A 25,675-nucleotide genomic window follows, 5' to 3' on the forward strand; every position below is an offset into this window, starting at 1 on the left:
AGCGACGCATCCAACAGGGAACAGCGACCTCTGAGGACTCGGAGCACTGCCCTGAAACCGAAGGACCAAGAAACTCCCGAGAACAGCAGCACTGTTCACCAACAGCAACATCTTTGCAACAAAGAAGCAACTTTTAAAGAACTCAATCTTCCCGCCAGAAATGAGAGACTTCACACTCTGCACCCGACGTCCCCGGTTCATGATCCAGAGAACTAACACCGCAGAGAGGACTCCCAGGCGACTTTGTGAGTAACCTAAGACGACCCCCCTGCACTCCCACAGCGACGCCAGCAGAGAGGATCCAGAGGCTCCCCCTGACCGCGACTGCCTGGTAACAAGGAACCCGATGCCTGGACTAAGCACTGCCCCAGCAGCCTCCAGGACCAAGAGGAACCAACCTCCAGTGCAGGAGTGACCAGCATGCGGCCCTCTTCCTAGCCCAGTCGGTGTCTGGCCTTGAACCCCCAACTGTGGGCTGCCTATGCCCAGGAGGCTGACTGTGTAAGTGCTTTACTTACCTGCAAAAACTAACCAAACTTACCTCCCCCACGAACTGTTGATTTTAGCACTGTCCACTTTTAAAATAGTTTGCTTTTTTTGCTTTTTTTTTGCTTGCTTTTTTTAACCTATACTGTGTGTGTGTGTGTGTGCTTTCATTCAAAGTTCCTTACTTACCTGTGTGGAGTACCTTGCATTTTATGTATTTACTTCAAATCTTGAATTTTGTGGTTCTAAAAGAAAGTAAGAAAATATATTTTTCTGTATAAAAACTATTGGCCTGGAGTTAGGTCTTTGAGTCTGTGTTCCTCATTTATTGCCTATGTGTGTACAACAAATGCTCAATACTACCTTCTGATAAGCCTACTGCTCGACCACACTACCACAAAAATAGAGCATTAGAATTATCTAATTTTGCCACTATTAACCTCTAAGGGGAACCCTTTATCTAACTGTGCACACTATCTCTCACTTTGAGATAGTATATACAGAGCCAACTTCCTACATCCAGTTTTTAACCTTTTACAGAATGTGATGACCAGATGTCAATCACAGACCCACATGACATCTGCCTTTGATACTTGGGATCCAACCACGATGTCAAAGCCTGTGAGTTGTATTGAAAAATGCATTCCAAGGCGATCTAAGAAAGGGAGGCGAAGATATATATGGCCAGGGTATGAGACAACTGTAGGGGGCTGGCTCAGTTTATGGTGTACACCTATGGTGTGGCACCTTACACTGAGTCTAGGCAACTCATAGTGATAGTGTTTGGGTGTCCAGATAGCAAAAGCTGTCTAGAGGTAGCTGTGGTGAGCAGCTGAAGCTTATCTAGGAGGAGAGTAAAGCACTTGCAATACCACAATAGTGAGTAACCGTTCACAAGAAAGAACCACACCAGGTGTTGCAAAAATAAAGGTTTCTTTATTACACTAAAGCTATACTAACATTGGTATATCTCCACCTGAAGATATCAACACACAAACATATACACTAAGCAACATTCAGAAAAATTATAGAAATACATGGGACCCTATTTGGCAGGTGTTGAAAAATGTATGCTAAGAAAGTGGTGTAAGAATGTGGTGCCCTACCAAAGTAAGTGCGTTAGGATCCCAGGGGCTGGGGGTGTAGGAAATTCCGAGAGTTAAGTACTAGAAATCCTACAGGTGCATGGGTGCAGAGTTATCGAGCTGGGTGTCCCATAGGCTGACACAGGCCCTCACGTTTGGATTTTTATGGATTTTGTACCCTTCCTAGTGGACCCAAAGGAAACCAGTTTGCACAAAGGTTGGAGAGTGCCCTCACCTGTGGATACCCAGAAGACTGGAGTACCTACACCAGGGAGCCCTGGTGCATAGGGGTGAAGTGATGTCAGAAACCCCCATTATAATCAATAGAAGCCTCGGTTGTTCAGCTGCTGCCAGGACCTGTGGACCAGGCCGTGGAACCAAAAGATGGATTCCAGATGTAAAGAACCTGAAAAAGAAGGGGACAGTGTCCAGACCACTCGGAGATGTCCAGGGGATGCAGGTAGGAAATGTCCACCCTCTTACAGGTGAAGTTCCTGCAGGACTGTGAAGGTAGAACTCCAGCTGCGAGTTTCCGGTGGATTCCAGAGGTCCTTGGAGTTGCCCATGAGCTGTCCTACATTGGTCACCAGATTGAAAGAGGGTCAGCGGCCTGCACGACCAGCAACAAGCCTTGGCAAATTTAAAAAGTTGGTGCAAGGAAGATTGCTTGTTTTGCGGGACCAGCAAGGTCCTAATGACTCGACCCTAGGAGTGGGGGAGTCAGGTCAGGCCTTCAGCAGGAAGGGAAGCCAGCCGGAGGAGCCCCCACGAGAGACCCACTGGCAAGCAGGCACAGGGAGTAGCAGGGAAGCCTCATCAGCTCAACAAAACAGGAGTCCTATGTCGCGGGAGCTGAATCTGGTGTTGCAGAGTGCTGGAGACCGAGGCTTCTAGTAGCTTGAAGATCTCTTGGAGGAAGAGCCAACAAGCCTTGGCAAGAGCAACAGTCTTGGTACACAGGGGGGGTTCCGTTCCAGTGGCTGCAGCAAAGGTCCACCATCTCCTAAGTTGGACCTGGAGAGAACCACAGAGCCCCCACGTGTGAGCAGGGCCTTAATGTTGTCCATTGGACAGCAGGATCCACCAGCTGGTAGTCATCTTAAGGTGCCTGCTTGATGCTGGGGAGTGACTTCTTCACTCCAAGGGAGATTCCTTCTTTGATGCAGGCAGAGTCCTTTTGACTCTGGAGGATGCACAGCCATGGATGTTGCAGAAATCTTGGAGGAGCTGGAGAAAGTGTTGCAGTGGGAGCCATCCCAACTGGATACAGTCTTGTTTCAGTTCCAAAAGCAGACCTGCAGCGGTTCCGGAGGCCAGAAGCAGATGATGTCTTGCAGAGAGTTTGTTGAAGAGTCTTGCTCGATGAATCTGAGGGCCCACCCTCGGGGGAGTCATTAAGTAATCCAGAAAGGGGGTTGGTCACTCTCTGTAGTGAACCACCTATCAAAGGGGGTCAGGGACATCATCTACCTGGCCTAACCAGTCAGATGCTCCCAGGGATCCTCTTCCTGCCTTGTTTCCAAGATGGCAGAATAAACCGGCCATCTGGCAGAGCTCTGTGCACCTCCCTAGGGGAGAAGCTGGACCGAGGGGTTGTCACTCCCCTGTCCTTTGTGTAGTTTCGAACCAGAGCTGGAACCGGGTGTAGGGAAGTAGCATTTTTCTGACATAGTTACCCTCACTTTTTGTCTGGTGTCAGTGTTTAGACTGTAGTGCACTGGGATCCTGCTAATCAGATTCCCAGTGTCTTCTCTCTAAATTTGGTTGATGGTGAACTTTTTACACCCACAATTGGCATACTGGTACACTCATGTAAGTCCTTCATATACAGTACTTAGGTAGCCCAGGCGTTGGTACACCAGGAGTCCCCATTGGGCTACAGCATGTATTGTGCCACCCATGGGGGCCCATCAAAACTGTGTCTGCCGGCCTGCCATTGCAGTCTGCGCGAAATGGTGCATGTACCTTTCACTTCAGATCTAAGGCTTGCTTTATATCATGGGCACTGCAGTTAGACACTGTAAGTCACCTCTCTGCTAGGCCCGTCAGCCCAGGGGCAGGGTGCATGTGTCCCTAAGTGTGAGGGTACAGCTTATCTTGGAAATGCAGCACACTTGTCAGTTGTTGTAGGAAAGTAGCATCTTTCTGACTTAGTTGCCCCCAATTGCCCCCAATTCTTGCCTGGTGTCAATGTGTTTAGACTGTAGTGCACTGGGATCTTGCAAATCAGGACCCCTGTGTCAGTGCTCTCTTATCGATGAGGTCGAGGTCACCAGAATCCCCGCCATTATCAAAGTCCTCAACAAAGCAGCATGAGAATAAGACACTTGAACATGTATGCCATAGTACGTCAAAAAGTAAGTCACCAAGGACCCTTGCTTCACCTCAACTGCCATCGATTTAGGAACTGCCATAAGACCCCATGGAAACTCCTGCAGCTCCATCCAACTGTGCTGATTCAGGAGTCACTGCCGACTGCAGTAGTGATTCCAAGGCACCAGCCTGGAATGCATTACCCAGAGTTTTCCATTCTTGGGATGGATCCTTCCATGTGGCACTGTCTGGATCACTCAATGACACTATAGGTCTGATGACTTTGACTTATCGATGATTGCCAATTGCATACCACTCTGCTCCCTTTCTGATAACGCCCTCAGTTACATGTGCTGTGGCCCCTAGACTGGCACCACCTCAGCCATCATGATTAGTGCCACATCTGATGCCTCCTCATTTGACCATACATTCTTTCTCATTAGCACCAGAACTTATTACCTCTCCGGCACAACAGTCAACCCTTCTGATGCTGCATCGAATGACACCGGCCCCACATCAAACGGCGCTCATACTGACCCTATTACCAACACACGCGTTGGTTCCTATGGCTGAACCGACTCCACCTGCGTCACACCCCGCACATCGGAAGTCCCTACCTTTTTACACAATTGTCCCTCCGTCATTCCTGGTGATATGTGCATATGTGTTGCTAAAGTCACCCTAAGTGGCCAGGGTATGCCCAGACGTGGGTCCTTTGCTCACTGTGCCACTAGATTCAAGCTAGCCTGGCTGATATGGGGTCATACCCTGAAACCAGTTCCAGGATGCTTGTTTCTCGTCCAGGGAAGACGTGGCCAGGCAGTTCGGGCTAGACTGTTCCACTGGGGAGCAGGGTCAAGACTGATTTGCATATGGCTGGGTGCAAACTGGAGTGGCATCGTGAGCAAAAGAGCAATGGATTTACACCAGATCTGTGACTGGGGTGACTGAAAAGTTTCAGCACTCCGTCCATCATCCTTTCGTGTGGCTAGATATGCACAAAGACTTGTGGAAGAAAGTAAATTCTTTGAAGAAACGGATCCACAGAATGACCCCAGTGTATATGAGAAAGTAATGACCAGTCCACACTGGACCAGGACTTTGCAGGCCCCAAAGTTGTCTGTGTACTCGACAGCTCCTCCTCTCCTTGATGGGATTCCATCCACCGGAGGTTAATTCTTATCATGTTACTATCAGAAGGGCAGCAAACATGTTGGACCTTCAACTTCCATCTACTGAGTCAAAATCCAGTCTTCTCAGAAGTTCTGCATGCCATGACCAGTGCATCAGATCCATTCCTGCTATTCATTGAATCCCTGACAGAGCCTAGTCTTGCAATCTGGAAGAAACAAACAGCTTCCAATGTGGTATCTGGATCAATTGCAAGGGACTCCAAACCAGCTTCAGGAGATCCTCTTTTTGTATCATCCTATTCATGTCCAGAGAGCATAGAGGTCCAGGCCTCATGCTTCTCTAAAGTGACTACTGGTGAATTTCCCCCAACACCTTCTACTTTCCGAAAGGGAGTCAAAAAAGGTAGAGGAGTTAGCCAATAAGATGTTTTACGTTGGGAGCATGACCCTCAAATCCCTATATGCTGCCTACCTTAGCCGTTGCGGTCAAACCCTCTGGGATAGAGTGTGGGCAGTGATTCCCAATCTTCCTGGAGATCTCTGGGGATACTTTACTGAGCTGACGGGGGAGTGGAGATGGGGGTATGGAGATATGGTGTGATCAGTTTGCAGCTAAGCAAGCCATACAATTCAGGCTCGACACAGCAGACTCAGATGCAAGGTCCATGGGGGAAGTCTGTGCTCCTGTGTTCCATGTTTAGCTATGTAAATCTGATAGAGACTTCTAGTTGCAGATTCCTTACCTCAGAATTTTCCCCCAGGCGTTAGACTGGATCCGGAGATTTTTTTTCGAGCAATACCCTTGCGCGTCGGTTGGTGGCGTCGGTGGACTCCGCGGGCGTCGTAGGCGTTGTGGTCACTGTGATGACATTGGGAGTAGTATATAGACGCCGCCCTCGTGCAGTGACGTCACTTCTTTTCTTTCCGCGCCACGCTCTGATCCGGAAAAGAGCTACCCTGGGTATTTTTTGGGCAAATTCGACCATTTTGTCAAGTTTGGTGTGCAACTTTGGTGTGTAGAGGATGTCCCCGAAAACCGGGATCAAGCCATGCCAGGACTGTCATCGGACGATGTCGATGACAGATCCTCATCGGGTTTGTCTGTGGTGTCCTGAGCGCGACCACGACCCGAAGTCGTGCTCAGAGTGCCTGGCCATTCACCCGAAGGCTTTGAGGGAGCGGTCCCTAAAGCTAATGGCAGCCCAGCACTCGACTCCACGTAGGTCTCGGTCTCGTTCGAGAGGAAGGTCTCGAAATTGGTCGCGGAGTCATCACCACTTGTCTTCTTCTAAATCATCGGGTCCAGGTAAGAAGAAGAAATCGAAAAAGTCCCATCTCTCTCCGACTTCGCCCCGTTGCTCGGCCAACGTGACGTGGGAAGAGCATTCACGCACTAGGCCTCTGTCCTCAGAGCCTGCGTCTGGGTCGGCTCTGGGCTTCCCCGAGTTTCCTGGAGCCGGAGCGACCCCCGCCCAGCATAAAGAGTTTTATGAGGCCATGCGCCGTATCGGCTGTCCGACCCCGATACAGCGGCTTTGGGCCCAAATGGGTTCAGCTGAGGGGCCTTCGGGTTCCGCGCTGGCGGCTTCGAATCCAGCCACCGATGTCACCTCCGGATCTGTGCGCGGATCCGCACCAGCGCCGGTCGCACCCTTGAGACCTTCCCGGTGCCGGGACGATTATCGATGCTTCCGACATTGGTGGTGCCCACTATTGACGTCGACCCGATTCTTATCCCCAATGAGTCAGATGCCGTCTGCTTCGATGGGGCTTATTCGCCACAGGTCGGATTTGGACCCTTTTTCTTATGGGCACGAATATGGGGAGGAATTGGAGGGGTCCCTGGACCCTTATGAATACCAGGATGACCCTGCAGGAATTGGGCGAAACCAGAGGTCTGTATACTTCTCCCGATGCTGGCATGCTGTCTCCTCCTACCGTGGCTATGGCGGAGGGAGCAACTTATGGTATGGTGGTCAGTAGGGCAGCTGAGGTCCTTGGTCTCAAGCTCCCCACTGTTGAGATCAGGTCTAATCTCCTGACGGAGATGCTTCAGCCTGGGGCTTCTACTTCAGAACCCCTTTTGCCTTTTAATGAAGCCCTCTCCGATGTCCTTTTGGGTACATGGTCCAAACCCAACACGGGCTCCTGTGAATAGGATTATCGCACGCCGCCATCAGCCCGCTCCTAACGACCCTAAATTCCTGTCCCAACACCACACACCTGAGAGTCTTGCTATCCAGGTTTCCTCTTCTTCAGGCGCATTCCCTTCAGCACCCCCGGATAGGGAATCCAAAAGGCTGGAACAGTTTGGCAAGAAGTTGTTTTCTTCCTCCTGTCTTGCGCTGGGTTCTGTGAACACCGCATGCCTTTTGGGCCGCTATACCCATTCTTTGTGGGATACGGGTGCGCAAGTCCTTCCGCAGATACCGGAGGAGGCCTGTGCTATCGTCTCCCAAGCTGTGAACGATGGGGGAGATGCAGCAAAGTTCACAATCCGTTGTTGGCTGGACACGACCGACTCTCTGGGCAGATCAGTTGCTACAACAGTGGCCTTACGACGCCACGCCTGGTTACGTACTTCTGTTTTTTTTTGTGGGATGTCCAACAGTCACTCATGGACATGCCCTTTGATAGCTCCCGTCTCTTCGGAGACAAAGCGGACTCGGCCTTGGAGAGATTCAAGGATTCCCAGGCTACGGCTTGGTCCCTCGGTCTTTCCTCTGTCCCTCACCCACCACAGTCTGCTTTTCGCCCCTTTCGTGGCCACGGATGAGGCTCCCTGTCACGTCCTCTACACAGCCACTGGTCAGCCTATGCGTGGCCGAGGACACAGAATCCCTCGTGGACGTGGGACAGGGAACCAGAGGTCTGTCCAGTCCACCTCTGCCCCGGCTGCAGCCTCCAAACCCTCCTAGTTCGTCCCCTCACTCCAGCCCAGTTGGTGGCAGGATTCGCCATCACCTGCCCCACTGGAAACATATCACCACCGACAGGTGGGTTTTGCAGATCGTTCGAAAGGGCTACTCACGCCCGAATCTGCTCAACCACCCATGCCACCATCTTTCAATCACCTTCCGGAGGATCATTTGGCGCTTCTCCGCCAGGAAGTCGCAGCTCTCTTGGCCAAGGGAGCTATAGAAAAGGTCCCTGTGCCAGAAGTAGGTCGTGGTTGTTATTCCCCCTACTTTCTGATATCAAAGAAGGAAGGACAAGGTCTTACATCCTATCTTAGACCTTGGGGACCTAAACTGCTTCCTCAAAAAGGAGAAATTCAATATGCTCACCCTGGCTCAGGTTCTGTCTGCCTTGGACCCAGGAGACTGGATGGTAGTGTTGGACTTGCAGGACGCTTATTCTCACATCCCCATCCTGCCTGCCCACAGATGCTACCTACGATTTGTGGTAGGTCACGAGCACTTTCAGTTTACCGTGCTCCCCTTCGGCCTTACCGGCGCCCCTCGGGTGTTCACTAAAGTGATGGCGGTGGTTGCAGCTCATCTGCACAGGTTAGTGGTGTCAGTCTTCCCCTACCTCGACGACTGGCTGTTGAAGGTGGACTCGCCCCAGAAAGTTGTCTCCCACCTTCAGACTATGGCGAACCTCCTGCACGTGCTGGGATTCACTATAAATGTACCACCTGAACCCCTATCAGTCACTCCCCTTCATCTGAGCTGTTCTGGACACAGTGCAATTTTGGGCTTATCCTCCTGAAAAACGAGTCCAAGACATTCAGGCTATGAGTCTGCTCTTTCGGCCTCGGTCTTGGGTTTCAGTGAGACTGACTGAGGCTGCTGGGCCTCATGGCCTCCTGCATCCTGCTAGTAACCCATGCCAGATGGCATATGTGGGCTCTGCAGTGGGACCTGAAGTTCCAGTGGGCGCAGCATCAGGGGAATCTCTCCGACCTGGTCCAGATCTCAGAGGGGACTGCGAAAGACCTGCATTGGTGGCTTTTGAATCCGCATTGGGTCCACGGCAGATCCCTCCCCCTTTCTCAACTAGATCTCTCTATAGTGACTGATGCATCACTTCTGGGTTGGGGAGGCCACGTGGGAGAGGCGGAGATCAGAGGACTCTGGTCTCCAGCGGAGTCGGGCTCCATATCATTCTGCTGCAGCTCTGGGTGATCAGGATTGTGTTGAAAGCGTTCCTTCCCTCTCTCAAAGGGAAAGTGGTGCAGGTGCTCACGGACAATACTACTGCCATGTGGTATTGCAACAAACAGGGCGGAGTAGGGTCCTGGACCCTTTGTCAGGAGGCACTACACCTCTGGACATGGCTGGAACATCAGGGCATTACCCTGAGAGTTCAACATCTGGCAGGTTCCCTCATCGCCAGAGCGGCCAAACTCAGCCGTCGATGCACAGCCGATCACAAATGGCATCTCCATCTGGAGGTGGTGCAAGGTCTCTTTCAACAGTGGGGAGAGCCTTGGTTAGATCTGTTCGCCTCTGCAGAGAACGCAGAATGTCAGCTGTTTTGCGCCTTGGAGTTTCCGAGGTGGCACTCGCTCGGAGACGCTTTTTGTCTCCAGTGGAACTCCGGCCTCCTTTCCGCCTATACCTCTTCTGCCCAGAGTTATCAAGAAAATCAGGAACGACTGGGCCCAAGTCATCTTGGTGGCTCTGGACTGGACACAGAGAGTATGGTATCCAGAGCTATTGAGCATGTCCATCGATCCTCCACTCAGACTGCCTCTTCGGGCAGAACTTCTGTCTCAGCAACAGGGGACTGTTCTTCATCCGAAGCTGTCCAACCTCCACCTTCATGCTTTGCGATTGAGGGGCAACAGTTGACGGCTTTTGCCCTTCCACCAGAAGTCTGCAATGTTATCTTGGCAGCCAGGTGTCCACCAACTAAAACTGTATACACCTGTCATTGGAATAAAATTGTGGCATGGTGTACCAAAAAATCTGGTGATCCCCTTTCTGCCCCTTTATCCGAGGTTCTTCTGTTCATTCTTTCTTTAGCCCAGCAGGGCTCTGCTTTGGGCACCCTTAAAGGGTATTTATCTGCCATTTCGGCCTTTCTTCAGCTACCTGATCAGCCCTCACTCTTTAAATCTCCTATTGTGAGTAGATTCCTAAAAGGGCTCCCCCATTTATTTCCTCCCACTCCATTTATCATGCTTCAGTGGGACCTTAATCTTGTACTTACTTATTTGATGTGTACTACCTTTGAGCCAATGCATAATTGTCCCTTGCAGCTCCTCACCTTCAAAACTGTCTTTCTGGTCACTATCACATCTGCTCGCAGGGTGAGTGAGCTACAGGCCCTTTCCTCAAAGCCTCCATACTTGTCTGTGCACCCTGACAAAGTTGTGTTTTGCGCACTAGGGCTTCCGTACTTCCTAAGGTGGTTACACCCTTTCTTGTAGGCCAGTCCATCACTTTACCTACTTTCTACACACCTCCACATCCTTCCCATGAGGAGTAGAGACTCCAGCGTCTGGACCCAAAAAGGGTGTTGGCATTCTACCTCAATCATACTAAAGATTTCCAGGTGGACGATCAACTCTTCATTGGATATGTGGGTGCAAAAAAAGGGAAGGTGGTGCAAAAACGTACAATCTCTCGATGGGTGCTTCTTTGCATCAAAATGTGCTACTCTTTGGCCAAGAAGCAACCTCCTGAAGGCTTGTGTGCTCATTCCACCAGAGCAACTGCTGCTTCCACTGTGTTAGCATGCAGAGTTCCTGTCCTAGATATCTGCCAGGTGGCTACATGGACGTCCCTGCACACGTTTGCTAAGCACTACTGCCTGGACAGTCAGGTCCGTCGAGACAGCTATTTTGGTTGTTCAGTCCTACAGGACTTTCTAGTATGATCTTGGTTCGCAGCCCACCACTGAGGGTGGCATTGCTTGGGTATCTATTCTAAGGTAAGGAATCTGCAACTAGAAGTCTCTATCAGATGTACAAGTTACTTACCTGCGGTAACGAAATATCTGGTAGAGACATATTCTAGTTGCAGATTCCTTAGCGCCCACCCATCCTCCCCGCTTGCGAACTGATTTCTAGGGACAGGAATTCCCCCTTTCAGGTCCTTAGCTCTGGCGCTGCGTTTTGGCTTGGAAAGTTGTTAAAAGAAACGCCACTGTGCCAAGACGCCATCTATATACTATTCCCGACCTCATCACAGCGACCATGACATCTACGACGCCCGCGGAGTCGACTGATGCCACTTACCGACGCGTAAGGGTATTGCTGGAATTAAAATCTCTGGATCCAGTCTGACGCCTCGGGGGGAAAATTCTAAGGTAAGGAATCTGCAAATAGAATAGGTCTCTACCAGATATCTCGTTACCGAAGGTAAGTAACTTGTACATCTGGTTTTTCACAGGAATGCATGATTGACATTGATGGACTTCACTTTGATGTTTTTTTCCCCTCATCAGAGCAAAAGCCAATTCAGCATTGGAGAGATTTAAAGACTGCAGTGCTACTGCTCGATCACTGGTCCTTCAGACAAGGCACATTAGACAGTTTAAAAAGGTTTGAGCTTGTTACAGTGCTCTCCCTTTCAGGATGTCCAACAGTTGGCAAACCCATTCTACAAGCCGCACAGAGCTTGAGGTAAAGGAAAACATGTGCCTTCCCTCTCACCTCTTCCTCCTCCTCTTCCCCAGCTACTGCAGTGAAGCACACCTAATTCCCATTTGTCAAAAAACGTACAGCCCGAAACAGGACCTTTGGATCTTGCAGGTTATGGGAAGGGGGTATGCTCTACACTTCCAACAGAACCCCTAACCCATCCCGCCACAGGCACTCCCACCAGACTAATGGGGTCATTATGACCCCGGCGGTCGGCGGTAGTATGGCAACAGGCTTGCAGTAGTTTCCACCATATTATGACATTGGTGGTTTGGCTGAAGCCAAACCCCCAATGTACCACACCGACTGCCACGGCGGTAACAGCCTCCGGGCTGGAGATATCAATCTCCAGCCCGGCGGCTGTCACTGTACTGCCTGCGGGATAATGACCCTGCCTACCGCCATGGTTTTCGTGGCTTCCTTACCGCCATGAAAACCATGGCGGTAAGCACTATCAGTGACAGGGAATCACTTCCCTGTCACTGATAGAGGTCTTTACCCACCCCCACCCTCCTCCCAAGATCTCCCCCACCCACCCTTCCTCTCCAGACCCACCCTTCATTCACGACCCTCCATTCATACACCCATTTCCACATTCATCCACGCATGCATACAACCATTCTCATATACATCCGCACACACTTACATACATACACGCATTCACACAACTCATCATACACGCACTCACACCTCTAGACATGCACACACATACAACACGCAACACACACCCGCATACACACACACCCGCATACACACACAGACATACACACACACACACACACACACACCCACACAGACACAACACCCCCCTCCCCTGTCGGAGCACCCACTTACCTGTGTTCAGGGGGTCCTCCGGCAGGAAACAGGACAGGGCGCTGCTGCCAGCAGCAGCAGCGTCCGCCAGCAGAACACCCCTAGGTCATATTATTTCTCATAAATACAACTGGTGGCGGTCTACTGGTGTGGCGATGCTGCTGGCACCAGCGCCACATTACCCCCATCTGCCGGCATGGCCACAGCGGTAGGTGGTTTTTACCACCAATATCATAATGAGGGCCTAAGTATCTACAGTAAGATGTTAAAACTGTACTCCTAAAAGACAGTTGATTCTGGAGCAGGCCCTTGGATGCTACTCCTGGTCCCCAAAAAGGACTGCTGTCTCTTTTCTATCCTAGACCTTATAACTAGTTCTTCAAAAAGGAACAGTTCAAAATACTGTTCCTAGCTCACATTCTGCTAGCGCTGGAAGTGGAAGACACGATGGTGCCTGTAGATCTGTGGTATGCGTATTGCCACATCCCTGTCCTGTGGTCACGCAGGAAGTAGGTACACTTTACGGTCGGATCCGAACCCTTTAGTGTGCGATTCTTCCATTTGACATCACTTCCACCCCTCGGGTCTCTATGCAGGTGTTTGTTGTTGTTGCGGGCCATCTCAGATGCCTAGGGATTTTTTTGTACCTGGCCTACTGCCTTCTAAAAAGCAGCCCACCTGGAATGGTGTTCTGCCATTTGCACACAACAACCAGGTTGCTGTTCGAGCTGGGCTTTTCCATCAACAAGACCAAGTCTCACCTCGTGCCCTCTCAGCGCATCCTGTCTGTAAGGGCACCACTGAACACCACAGCAGCTTCCAGCCTTGACTTCCCCTCAGAGGGTTCACAGCATTCATGCTATGATGCAGATGATTTACAGTCGAGCCATCATTCCAGTCTTAAGTCTGTTAGATCCTGCATCCTGTTAGTCATCCATTCATGCTGGCACATGAAGGCCCTACAGTGATGTCTCTGCAGGCAGTGCTTCAGCATGATGGAGATCTCCAAACTTCTCTCAAAACCTGCAGGGACACTGCAGTGGACCTACAATGGAGGAGTGTGTGGCAACTTCATCCAAAGGTAGTCCAGCACATCTTCAACCTATGGGGCATCCCTCTGGAGGATCTTTTTGCCGCTTGCAACAGTTCTCACTCACTTGGAATTTTAAGCCCTCCAGTATACTTACAGGGGGCATTGGGGACAAGATTGGCTTGAGATTAAATTTTCCGCTCCACTACTTGTTTCTTTACATACCCTTGATTCCCCATGTCCTGAAGATCTTTTTTGACCAGACCGGCTGAGAAACGTGTGGTATGCGACCTTTGCACCTCTCAGTGTGCTCCCTGCTATGTCTCCATCACTGGGTGGACCTTCTCTATCGCTGAAGCAAATTTTGCAACTCAATCATCACAGCCTCCACAGAGAAACCTGAATGCTTTTTCTTTGTCCCTGGAAGTGGTAGATGTTGTTTTATATACTCCCATACACGCCACCAAAACAGTTAATATAGGGTTGTGAAGTAGTGCACGGCCAACTTAGAAAATCCTCTTCAGGTCTACTTGTCTGATTTTCAGAATTTTGCACTGTTATGGACTTAACAGGGCTGCTCAGAGGTCCCAGTTAAGGGATACTTATCTGCTTTGTTAGCTTTTCTCTGTCCCCCCGACTAACAGTTCCTCTTCAAATCTCCATCCCCTTCGACTTTAATAAAACTCCAATGGATTCTGAATCTTGTTATCACATTTTTTAATGTGTTTCACATTCAAACAGCTACACAGTTGTCAGTTTTGACAGCTTATTTTTAATTTGTTTTTCTTGTTTTTCATGTGGGCAATGCGTGTGGGTGAATTGGAGGCACTCCGTGCCAAGCCTCACTTCTACTTCTGTTCCTGACAAGTTGTTTCTGAGAACTGGGGCAGCTTTTCTGCCCAATGTGGGTATGCCCTTTTATAAATGTCAGTCCATCACTCTGCCAGCTTTCCTTCCTTTCCCACATCCTACAAAACAGGAGAGGCTCCACAGCCTAGACACCGAGAGAGAGCTCGGCTTCTACATTGATAGAACAGTGCCGTTCCGAATTGCTGAACAATTTTCCTTGGCTAAATGGGCAAGATGAAAAGCAAGTAGGTCGACAAGAGGGCGTTATCAACATGGATCAACTTGTGTATGAAAATGTGCTGTGCCGTGGCTCACAATTGGCCTCCAGAGGGCATTGACACTAGTTCCACCAGGGTGAAGTTGTCTTCCTCGACTTTGGCAAGGGGAGTTCCAGTTGCCGAAATCTACCGCGCAGTAATTTGTTCTTTTGTCCAAACTATTATGAAGCATTTACTGCTGGTACTGAAAAGTGCAAGGGAAAGTCACTTGAGTTCTCTAGGATTTCTGTTTAACTAGCCACTCTCCAAACTTTTGGAGTACTATTTCTGAAAACTAGTCCAAAAAGTGAGGAAACTACTGGTACAAGTATCCATCAAAAGAAAGTTACTTATCTTCAATAACTATCATCCTGGTGGATAGTGTATCTTCCTGCAGATTCCTCAGTGACCTGGCCTCCTCCTCGTTTCGTGGCTGGTTACTAATTAAGCCTTTGTATAAACTCCCATAGAAATCGTATTGCACTTAACCCAGCTGATGTCATCCTCACCTTGTTTGCCTCAATGGTGTGCAAAGAATTTGAAGGGAAAGTGAAATAAGTTAACCTGTGGTGGCACTTTATGACTCCGGTGATGTCTATTCCAGTGGCAAAGTGTAGCCAGCACCCTCCACCATATGGAAAGCTATTGGAAAGTCTCCAGACTGAGTCTAATGCCCAGTATATTTAAAAGGTGAGTAATCTTCAGATCAATAGAGTATTCATCAGAAATCTTGTTACAAAAAGTAAGTAACTTTACTGATAGACATCTAGTTCCATATTCCTTAGCTTATAATTTCTCCAGTCTGGATCTGGAGATTTTTCTCAAGCAGTACCCCTGCGTGCCGTTAGGTGGCGTTAATCGGCTCTGCGTTCGTTGTCTGCATCATCTGCACTGGGTACGACGTTTGGATCCTATATAGGCGTCACGTGGTGACATCAGTTCTTTTCTTTCCACACTAGCCTATCGCTTATTCAAAAAAAGAGATACCCCTCAGTCATTTTGACTGGTCTTTTTCAACTTTTTGAGTAAATCTACACCTGGTGCTTTAAGGGATGTCTTTGCGGAAGATAGAGTTCAAGCCCTGCAGGTCCCTTAATTGGGCAATGACCGTGATGGACCCACACCTATTAAGTCTTTAGTGTCTGGTGCACGCCCGCAACCTGAAGTCGTGCTCCAAGTACGGAGTCATGGATCCGAAGGCTTTGAGGGAGCAGTCCCCGAAGCTACTGATGGCCTGTTGCTCGTCGTCTTATATGCCCTGGTCTCCGTCAAGAGGAAGATCTGTGGATCTAACTGGGAGTCCCCATCCCTTTATCATCCCACTCCAAGTGCTCAGGAAGATCGGGTAAGTAGACCACTCTGGCCAGTCTGTCCTCTCAACCCCCTCTGCAGCTACCTCCAAATCTTCCTAGTCTGATTCTTTCCCCCACCAGTGACCAGTCGCCATCGCCGCCTTTGCTGGCAATCCATCATGTCAGGCAGGTTTTTTGCAGATAGTTCAAAGGGGCTACTCCCTCCTCTTCGAGACTACTCCTCCACCCATGCCACCATCGTATGATCGGAGGATCACTTGCCACTTCTCCAAGAGGAAGTTAGGGCTCTCTTGGCCAAAGGAGTGACAGAGGGTGTTCCAGTGCCAGAAGTAGGTCATGGTTGCTATTCCCACCACTTTCTGGTACCTTAATCTTTTACTCAAGAGGAAGTTCAAAATGCTCACTCTGGCTCTTGTTTTATCTTCCCTGAACCCTGGAGACTGGATGGTAACAATGTACTTGCAGAATGCTTATATCCATATTCCCATCCTTTCAGTTCACCGTGCTCACTTTTGGCCTTACCAGCGCCTCTCAGGTGTTCACAATGGCGGTGGTGGCAGCCCATCTGTGCAGATCAGGGATTTCAGTCTTCTATCTCAACGACTGGCTGTTGAAGGCGGGCTCGTCCCAGGCTGTCACCGCCCATCTCCAGTCTATGGCAGACCTACTGTATTCGCTACATGCCGAAGTCGCACGACTCCCTCTCAGACGCTCCTTTTAATCGAAGCTGTTCTAGACACAGGGCAGTTTCAGGCTTATCCTACCGAGTGACAGGTCCAGGATATTCAGGCTAGGATACCGATGTTTCAACCTGTATCCTGAATTTTGGTGAAAATGATTCTAAGGCTGCCGGGCCTCATGGCCTCCTGCATCCTGATGGTGACACATGCCAGATGGCATATGCGGGCTCTGCACTGGGACCTGAAATTCTAGTAGGCCCAGCATTAGGGGAATCTCTCCAACATGGTCCAGTTCTTGGATGTAACTGCACAAGATCTGCACTGATGGTTAACGAATCACAGTTGGGTCAGTGGCAGATCCCCTCTCCTTTCCACAACCAGATCTGACAGTAGTAACAGATGTGTCACTCCTGGGATGGGGTGGCCATCTGGGAGAGGCAGAGATTAGAAGCATCTGGTCTCTGACAGAATCCATACTCCACATCAACGTGTTGGAGCTCCGTGAGATCAGACTAGCATTGAAAGCATTTCTTCCCTCTATCAAGGGGAAGGAAATGCAGGTGTTCATGGACAATACCGCTGCCATGTGGTAATGTAACAAGCAGGGCGGGGTGGAATCGTGGACCTTTTGTTGGGAGGCTGTGCACCTCTGGACGTGGCTGGACCATTAGGGCATTTTCCTTGTGGTTCAACATATGCTGAACTTCAGAATGGACAAACTCTGCCGACAATGCTTAGTCGATCACAAATGGCATCTCCATGGAGAGGTGGCACAAGGTCTCTTTCAATAGTGGAGAGAGCCTTGGTTAGATCTGTTCGGCTCCGCAGAGAATGTGCATTGGAGTTTTCAAGGCACCAAGTGGTCGGTGATGCTTTTCTTCTTGAGTGAAACTCAGGCCTCCTGTATGCCTTTCCGCCTATACCACTCCTGCACAAAGTTCTCAAGAGCATTAAAAACAACCAGCCCCAAGTAATCCTTGTGGCTTCAGACTGGGCACGAAGAGTCTGGTATCCCGAGCTACTGAGGATGGCCATCGATCCACTGATGAGTCTACCCGTTCGGGACGATCTACTATCGCAGCAGTAGGGGAAGGTTCTCCACCCAAACCTACACAGGGTCAACCTTCTTGCTTGGAGACCGCTTTTGACCTTCCGCCTGACTTCTGTAATGTAATCTTGGCAGCCAGGTGCCCTCCACTAAAACAGTATTCACCTGTCATTGGAAGTCAAACTTGTGGCGTGTTTCGCAGACAAGTCTGTTTACCTCCTTTCTGCCCCTCTCTGAGGTATTGTTAATTATTTCTCTGACCCAGCAGGGCTCTGCTGTGGGCACTCTCAAAGGTGATCCGTCTGCCATTTCCACTTTTTTGCTGTTGCCTTATCAGTCTTCTATATTTTAATCTCCTATTCCGTGGTCTTCCTGTCCTATAAGGATATATAGGAATAGGTTCCGTTAAGGCCTTGCTCATATGTTTCCGCCATCCCAATTCATTATGCCCCAGTGGTGTTTGAGCGGGCTCATCTGAAACAGAGCTCGTCTTTGATGAATCCTCACTGACGTGCTCCTGGGGATCTACGCAAAAACCTGCACAGGAGCTCCTGTTCACAGTATGATTGCATGCCAGGACTGCCCAGGAGACCCAGTCTTACTTTCCAGGCACCCTCCCCTGAGAGCCATGTGGTGCAATCCTCAGCAGCAAAGATTTCCCTTGCGTTTTTCCTAACCACCATCATATAGGGAATCAAAGAGGCTTGACACCCCAAGGAACTGCATTTTTTCTTCCACCAGCCTTGCCCTGCAGTTGGTGAACACTGCATCCCTCTTGGGCCGATTTTCCCATGCATTGTGGGATTCAGTTGCACTGTTACTTCTCATGCTACCCGTGGAAGGGCATGCCATCCTCATCCAAGCTCTGGGGAATGGAAGGGATGCAGCGAAGTTTGCATCTGCTGCGGATTGGACACCACTGACACCCTGGGTGGAACTGTGCCTTCTATAGTCGGAGATGCATAGCCACGCCTGGTTATAGTCTACTGAGTTATCAAGGGGTGTACAGTCTTCATTGATTGACATGAGCATTAGCGCCTCCCGCCTATTAGCAAGAAAAGTCCAATGCTGCGCTAGAGCACTTTTACAAGAACAGTCTTGCAAAAGCATTTTCACTTCACTGTTCCGCCCTTTTTCCTCATCAGGGTTCCTCTAGTGTTCATGAAAGTGATGGCAGTCTATGCAGCTCATCTGCAAAGCTTAATGGTGACAGTCGTCCACTACCTTAATGACTGGCTGTTGAAGATGGGCTCGCCCCAAGCATTCGTTGCCCACCTCTTGATTACAACGGACCTTCTCCATTTGCTGGGATTCACTATCAAAATATCAAAGTCGCACTGACTCCCTTTCAGACACTCCCTTTAGTCAGTCATTCTTGAAACTGTGAAGTTTTTCTCCAACTATGCAGTGACGAGTGTTGGGGTATTTAGGCTGTGATTCTGATGTTTCTGCCTCTATCCTGGATTTCGGAGAGACTGACTGAGGATGCTGGGTCTTACGGACTCCTGCATCCTGTTGGTGAAGCATGCCCACTGGCATATACATGCTCTGCAGTGGGACCTGAAGTCCCATTGGGTGGAGCATCAGAGGAGTCTCTCCGTCCTTGTCCAGATAGTGTCAGGAACTGCAAACTATATGTACTGGTGACTGACAAACTGGGATTGTATCAGTAGCAGCCCCCTCTCCCTTCCCAACCTGGAGTTCACAGTGGTGGCAGATGTCACTCCTGGGTTGGAGCTCATCTGGGAGAGGTGGAGATAAGAGGACTCTGATGTGGAGCTGGGACTCCGCCGGAGACCGTCTTCTGGCTCTGAGCGTGATTCATTTGGTATTGAAAGTCATCCTTCCATCGACGTAAGGAAGGCTGGTCTAGGTATTCGTGGACAACACCATCACCATGTGGTATTGCAACAAGCAGGGCGAGGTGGAGTTGTGGATCCATGCCAAGAGGCTAGGAGCCTCTGGACATTCTCCTGGTTGTACACCACCTTGCGGGGTCTCTGAATGCCACGGCAGATTAACTCAGTTGTTGATGCCTCTCTGTTCACAAATGGCGCCTACATCCATTAATACAAGCTCTCTTCTGAGATTGGGGAGAACCTTAATTAGATCTATTCACCACCACTTAAGAACGAGTAATTTCAACACTTCTGCACACTGGAGTTTCCAAAGCTGTTCTCACTTAGATGCATTTCATCTTGAGTGAAATTTCTTGGCTCCTGTAGGCCTTTCAGCCAATACCACTCTTGCCCAGACCGGGCCCAAGTAACCCTAGTGGCTCTGGATTGGGCAAGAAGAGTATGGTATTCCGGAATCCTGAGCATGAGCATCTATCCTACAGTCAGGTGGCCGCTTCAGGAGGATAGTCTGTCACAACCACAGGTCAGGGCTCTACCCCTAAACCTGTGTACACTGTTCCTTCATGCATGGAGATTGAGCAGCGACATTTGAGTATTTGGGATCTTACTCTCAAAGTTTGTGATGTCATCTCGGCAGCCAGGCGTCCTCCTTCTGAAACTGTCTATGCCTGCCGTTGGGATAGGTTTGTGGCTTGATGTTCCTCATACAAACCAAGAAAGGGGCAGGAGGAAAAAATTATCTTGTCTGTCCTCCCAGCAAACTAAACCACTGTCACAAAAGGGACAAGGGAAAAACAATAGATGCCCTCAGTGCAAATAAAAGCTCTACGTAAATGTCAAACAGTGCTGGGTTGTTAAAAAATTGCCCTCACCCACTAGTCATGGAGCTTTGCTTACACATCTCCACGATAGCCAACATCAGAGATGGAGCAATATGGAAGGAGGAACAATACACCATAAACATTTAGGGATTCATCATGCAGAAAACAGACAAAACTGCTAAAACTCTCTCATGGGTATCCAACCCTAATCTTTATTCATGAATCCCCTGGATAGGATAAAAATGAACTAATGGTGCAGATACCCCTGGTTATCTGCTCTTAAGTCGACATGTTTTGGCAATCTCATTGCCCGTATGGGTCAATCAGCCTTCATCAGGACATTTGATTCCCCTAAACTATACCTCGTACCTGTTGTCATGTAATCTCAAAAAACAGGGAAGCTTGGACTCACTCGTCCCTTACCAATACACACACTTAGAATCATCAAGTTTCATTACTCTCTCACCTAAACTGGAACCCGGTGGGAGCGCCTCCTTGCAGTAACACATTCCTCAAGGGACCACCCCCTCCCCGTATCTGAACCTCTTGCTGAGGTTTTTTGTGCTTATTCTTTCTTCAGTCCAGCAAGGTCTTGCTCTTGGCACTGTTGAAGGTTGTCAGCCATCTCGACTTACTTTCAGCTGCTGGACCAAGCCTCCCTATTTAAGTCCCCTGTTGTGACTTTGTTTTTGAAAGGTTGGCAGCATTTGTTCCTGCCTAATCCCTTTGTGAGTTCCCAGTGGGACCTAATTTTGTCCTTACTTTCCTTATATGCTCTCCCTTGTAGCCCCTGCATAGCTGCTCTCTCTGGCTTTTAAATTCAAAACAGTATTCCTGATGGCCATTACAGCAGCCAGGAGGGTCAGTGAACTTCAGGACCTGTCAGTCCATCCTCCATGCACCAACTTCTTCCCTGACAAACTGGTTCTTCTGAAGGTGGTCACCGTTTCACTTGGCCAGAGCACTAATCTGCCTATCTTCTACTCTCTGACTTGTCTATCTAAGAAGGAGGAACGACTCCATTGTTTGGACCAAAAAGGGCTGTATTCTATATTGGTAGCACCAAAGATCACCAGGTGGATGGTCAGCTCTTCGTTTGGTTCACAGGAATAAACAAGGGCAAGGCTGTGCAAAAACAAACCATCTCCAGATGAATACTAGTCTGCATAACATTCTGCAATGCACTGCTGAAGTAGAAGCAACCCCCACGGCTTGTGAGCGCACACCACCAGATTAAACGGCCGCCAGTACTGACTCAGCACATGGGGTACCTGTCCTGGCCATCTGCCAAGCTACCTTGTGGACATCTCTCCACACATCCTTAGTGGTGGGCATTTCGCCTGTTCAGTCCTCCAGGACTTTTTGGTATAAGCCAGTTGCAGGCTCTTCTGAGAAAATATGGCTTGGGGATCTATTCTAAGGGGAGAAATCTGAAGTTAGACAGGTCTGTCGGAAAGGCAAGTTGCTCTAACAGCAGGTTCCTCACAGGTCCACACAGTTCTGTGAATTGGGCTCTTTTTCTCAAAATTATACCTTGAGAAACTGCACACTAGTCAAAATAGTTACATTGTTTTTTACGTGGCTCCGCGTTTTTGACATGGAGCTAGTCTTGAAAGAAACAGATGTCAGCATGCCTGGGTGGGCACTGTATAGGCACCACTGCTTCACTTCAGATGCAGACGATGATGTCTCAGAACCGAACGATGACACCTACCCATGCACAGTGGTACTATGTAAAGTTTTTCACATCCACTCTGACACCTGGGAAATATTCTTAGGCAGTGTTTTGCAACCTGTGGTCCAGGGACCCCAGGGGGGTCCTCAAAGCCTCCTCAGGGGGTCCATGACTGCTTAGAAAATTAAATATCAAAAGATTAGGTCCCCACCTTTCAGTAAGGAGTCAATTGGGGGGGGAGGTCCCTGGATTACATTAAAGATTCAGTGGGGTCCCTGGGCTCAAATAATGATAAATTGGGGGGGTCCACAGAAGTCAAAAGGTTGGGTACCACTGTTCTAAGGTGAGGAATCTGCAATTAGTTGGTCTCTACCAGAAAAAGGTGTTACGGAAGGTAAGTGTGGTGGTTGGCTGCTGTTCATTTTGTCACACTCCATCTTTCAATAGTACTTCTATTGACTTGTTTTTGATCAAGAATTTGCAGGCATATGTATCAAATGTTGGTTTGTTTTGGTCATTTTTATTTTTGATAGTCTGATCTCCCACCGGATTAACTTCTCTCACTCCTTCCTTCTAAGCATTTGCTTTTTTTGCTCTTTAGTACACATAATTCTATTCATACTCTGCTGTAGCTCAGTCTACCTTACTTTCACTCTGTAGTAGCAGCTGAAAGCCAAGCAGTACTGGTGTCACTAATATGGGTGGTTCTCTGAGGTAAGATGCATCAGAAGCACATTTGCCCCTCTGTTGAGAGAATCTCTGTGGTTGAAAGGGAATTCTGAATAATTCCATAGTGTGCAGAGTGATTGAGCATTTCCAGAAGGTTATGAGGGTACAAGGCAGATTACAGCTGTTTAAAAAAAAATGGCTTCACTCAAGCAAAGAATAACTTTTTTTTCAGCTGGTGAAACAAAGCAGCCTGTGGTACCCTTAAATTTGGAACCTGATGTTTCTGCTCAGTTTGTTTATTCACCGCCTGCAGTGCGAACAAGACGAAAAGATCAAGTCAGTATTTCAGAAGTTGTAAAAGAACGAGTAAGTATATTGCTTTGTTCTCATTTTACAGTTCAGCCTACACTTTACTATTTTTTTTAATATGGCACAATTATCATTGTGGCTGCTGCAGTACATACACTCAAGTACAATTTTGCAAAATTAAACACTGACTCCAGTAGAATAAAACAGATCATGTTTTATGCATAAACCCTGTAACAATGCAAACATCTAAAGAGCCTAGAACGAAACTTTATCCAGCCCCTATCTGGATTATGTACCTCTCTCATGTAGCAGATTTTTAATAAGGGATTATGTTGTTAATCAAAGAGTGATCCTCTTAAGATTTGCTTCCTAGTACTTGCTGAGAACTATTAGGTGAATGTTCTATTTGTTTCAAATTATTTCAACATTGACAGTTGGTGGTCATCCTGAATGTCTAACCTTTTAAGCTAGCATTCTAAACCCTATTATTCCAGAGATATTGCCAATTGGAATCGCATACTTTCTATTTACAGTTGGACCAATGACTGTAACCTGTGTCACTGTTGGTTCCCTTCATGCCTGTGGGTGTGCTACTTCTGTCAAAACACTTGAAATTAGTAGATCCTGAGATATTCTTATGGATACTTCCAAACGCAAATGAGTGCTCCACCAGGAATCTATGGTTAGAGGTATCCATAGGAATCTCAGAACCACCATCTGGGAATGCTGCTTCGGCCCATATGCAAGCCCTCTGGAATAGCCCCTAAATTTCGAGAACTGATGTGTAAAATGTTTTACAGTGGTCAGTAACCCCAATGAACACGCTGTAGCTCTGCTTGCTTTAAAGTGTTTCACAGATGAGTCTGCCTTCTCTCTAAAGAGGTGAGAACCATGAAAGGGTATATCCATAAGTGATACCTGTACATCACTGGAGAATCCGGTGGACCTCATCCAAGCTTTGTTCAAAAGAAAATAGCATTGTCAAGTGCCCTGCCAATGCGGTGCATGGTCTCCAAATTAGTGTGGTTAATATACTTAACCATGTCCAGCCCGTCATGGATCATGTGACCCAAATAGACTGCATTTACGCATCGCAGTCCCAAATGTCTTAAAGGCATCAATCCTTTTGTATTCTCTAACCAAAGGATTAGGTAGAAATGAAGTAGGTTTCTCCTTACTAGTCCAGACCTGTACAAAAAATCTTTCTGAACTGAAGCCCTTGGTGAGAAAGCCAAAATCACTAGGGTCTGGCCACCTTCCAGCTGACAGGCAGCAATTAACATTATATCTATAACGCAGCCAGCACTTTTCTGTGAGAGAATCATTAAATGGGATTAAGGACTCGAATGTTGCTGGCCCGTGCTGCAGAATTTCTGTCAAAACATTTATTTTGGTCTCAGTGGAGGGCAGTTGTAATTCGAATACCTCAGCTACCTACTGAAACATAACTGCAAATCAGGTTCTTCCTTAAATCTGTGGCCAATATGGGGCAAGCTCTGCCTCAGGGAACGTATTGAGCCCACTGGTGTTCAGTGAATCAAAGTGTAAAGCATCGACATTTTAATGAAGAGGTGGGGGGACAAGCTATCCTCCTCACCACCATCATCATCACTATTATCCTGGTGTGCATCCTACTCCAGCCCAGGATCAGAAACAGACCCAAACAGATAATTGAGCCTCTGCTGATAGCTGCGATTCAGAGGGTATAGGCTGCGTGACAACTGATTTTCGCTTTTGTAATTTGGCTGAGTGAGATGGTTCAAGCTTGAGCTGACATCAGTTCGGGATCTGACATGGGCATCTACACTGGCTTTGCCATAGGTGTAGAGGCAATGGTGTTAGGGCAGTCTGAGCCAGCTTAGACCTCTGGACTGAACTTCAAGTCTGTACCATAGTTGGTACAGGCACTTTAACAGGTCCCATTTGAGGGTGACCTGCTGGTAGTAATTCGTCTTGTGACTACTGTGGTTCTGTGGGGCCCGATGGTGCACCTGAGGGAGTCAGAGGCACACTGAAGACCTCTATGTGCTCTGGGGTTTGAGGGTGGCCTGGGAAACCCAGGACCAACCGAGGAATCTTTCAAGACCGGTCACGTCAGTGGAGTTCAGCCTACATCTTGAAGCTCTTCTCTTTGGAGTTGTGGTCCACTCCCGCTTAGCTTTCTTATGCTAGCAATTAGACTTACCAAAGGATAACATGTGGCTATGATGGAAACTGGGCTTGCAACTTGGATGAGGGTCTGCATGAAGACCACAACTTCTACTTGTGGTTGGCTACACATAACTTCTAATCTAGGCAGACAACTGGCCCTGTATCATTATTTTGGAGCTTCAAGCACTGAAAGCCTTTTTGCCATACATCTAAGGGAGACTGGTGCAGGTCCTCATAGGACAGGAAGACCACTATGTGGTACTGCAAAAAGCAGGATATAGTGAAGTCCTGTGGCAGGGGGTACTACTCCTCTGAAGATGGCTGGGCCAACAGAACATCTTGCTTGTAGCCAGCCACTTATCACGGATCCTGAATGCCAGAGCAGACAGACTAAGCAGGTGTCGTCTAGCAGATCACGAGTGCTGTCTCAATCCCAACATGCGCAGGGTGTCTTTGATAAATAAAGCATACACTGTTTTGATCTTTTTGCCACTATCAAGAATGTGCAATGTCAACAATTATGAGCATTGGAATTTGCTCCAAGGTACTTGTTAGGAGATGCATTCCGGCTGGAATGGAAGAATTGACT

General features: G+C 48.5%; 1 protein-coding gene across 2 annotated transcripts in view; it reads left to right on the plus strand.

Moving 5' to 3' along the window:
* Positions 1-25,675, plus strand: part of AHCTF1 (AT-hook containing transcription factor 1) — a 1,009,458-nt gene that overhangs the window by 936,489 nt on the left and 47,294 nt on the right. For both annotated transcript variants that reach the window (XM_069235080.1, XM_069235081.1), the window contains one exon: positions 22,859-22,992. In XM_069235080.1, the coding sequence (XP_069091181.1) occupies positions 22,859-22,992 (134 nt within the window). The remainder of the gene's footprint in view (positions 1-22,858; positions 22,993-25,675) is intronic.

This window comes from Pleurodeles waltl, chromosome 5 (genome assembly GCF_031143425.1).
Source record: "Pleurodeles waltl isolate 20211129_DDA chromosome 5, aPleWal1.hap1.20221129, whole genome shotgun sequence".
In the NCBI taxonomy this organism is placed as follows: Eukaryota; Metazoa; Chordata; class Amphibia; order Caudata; family Salamandridae; genus Pleurodeles; species Pleurodeles waltl.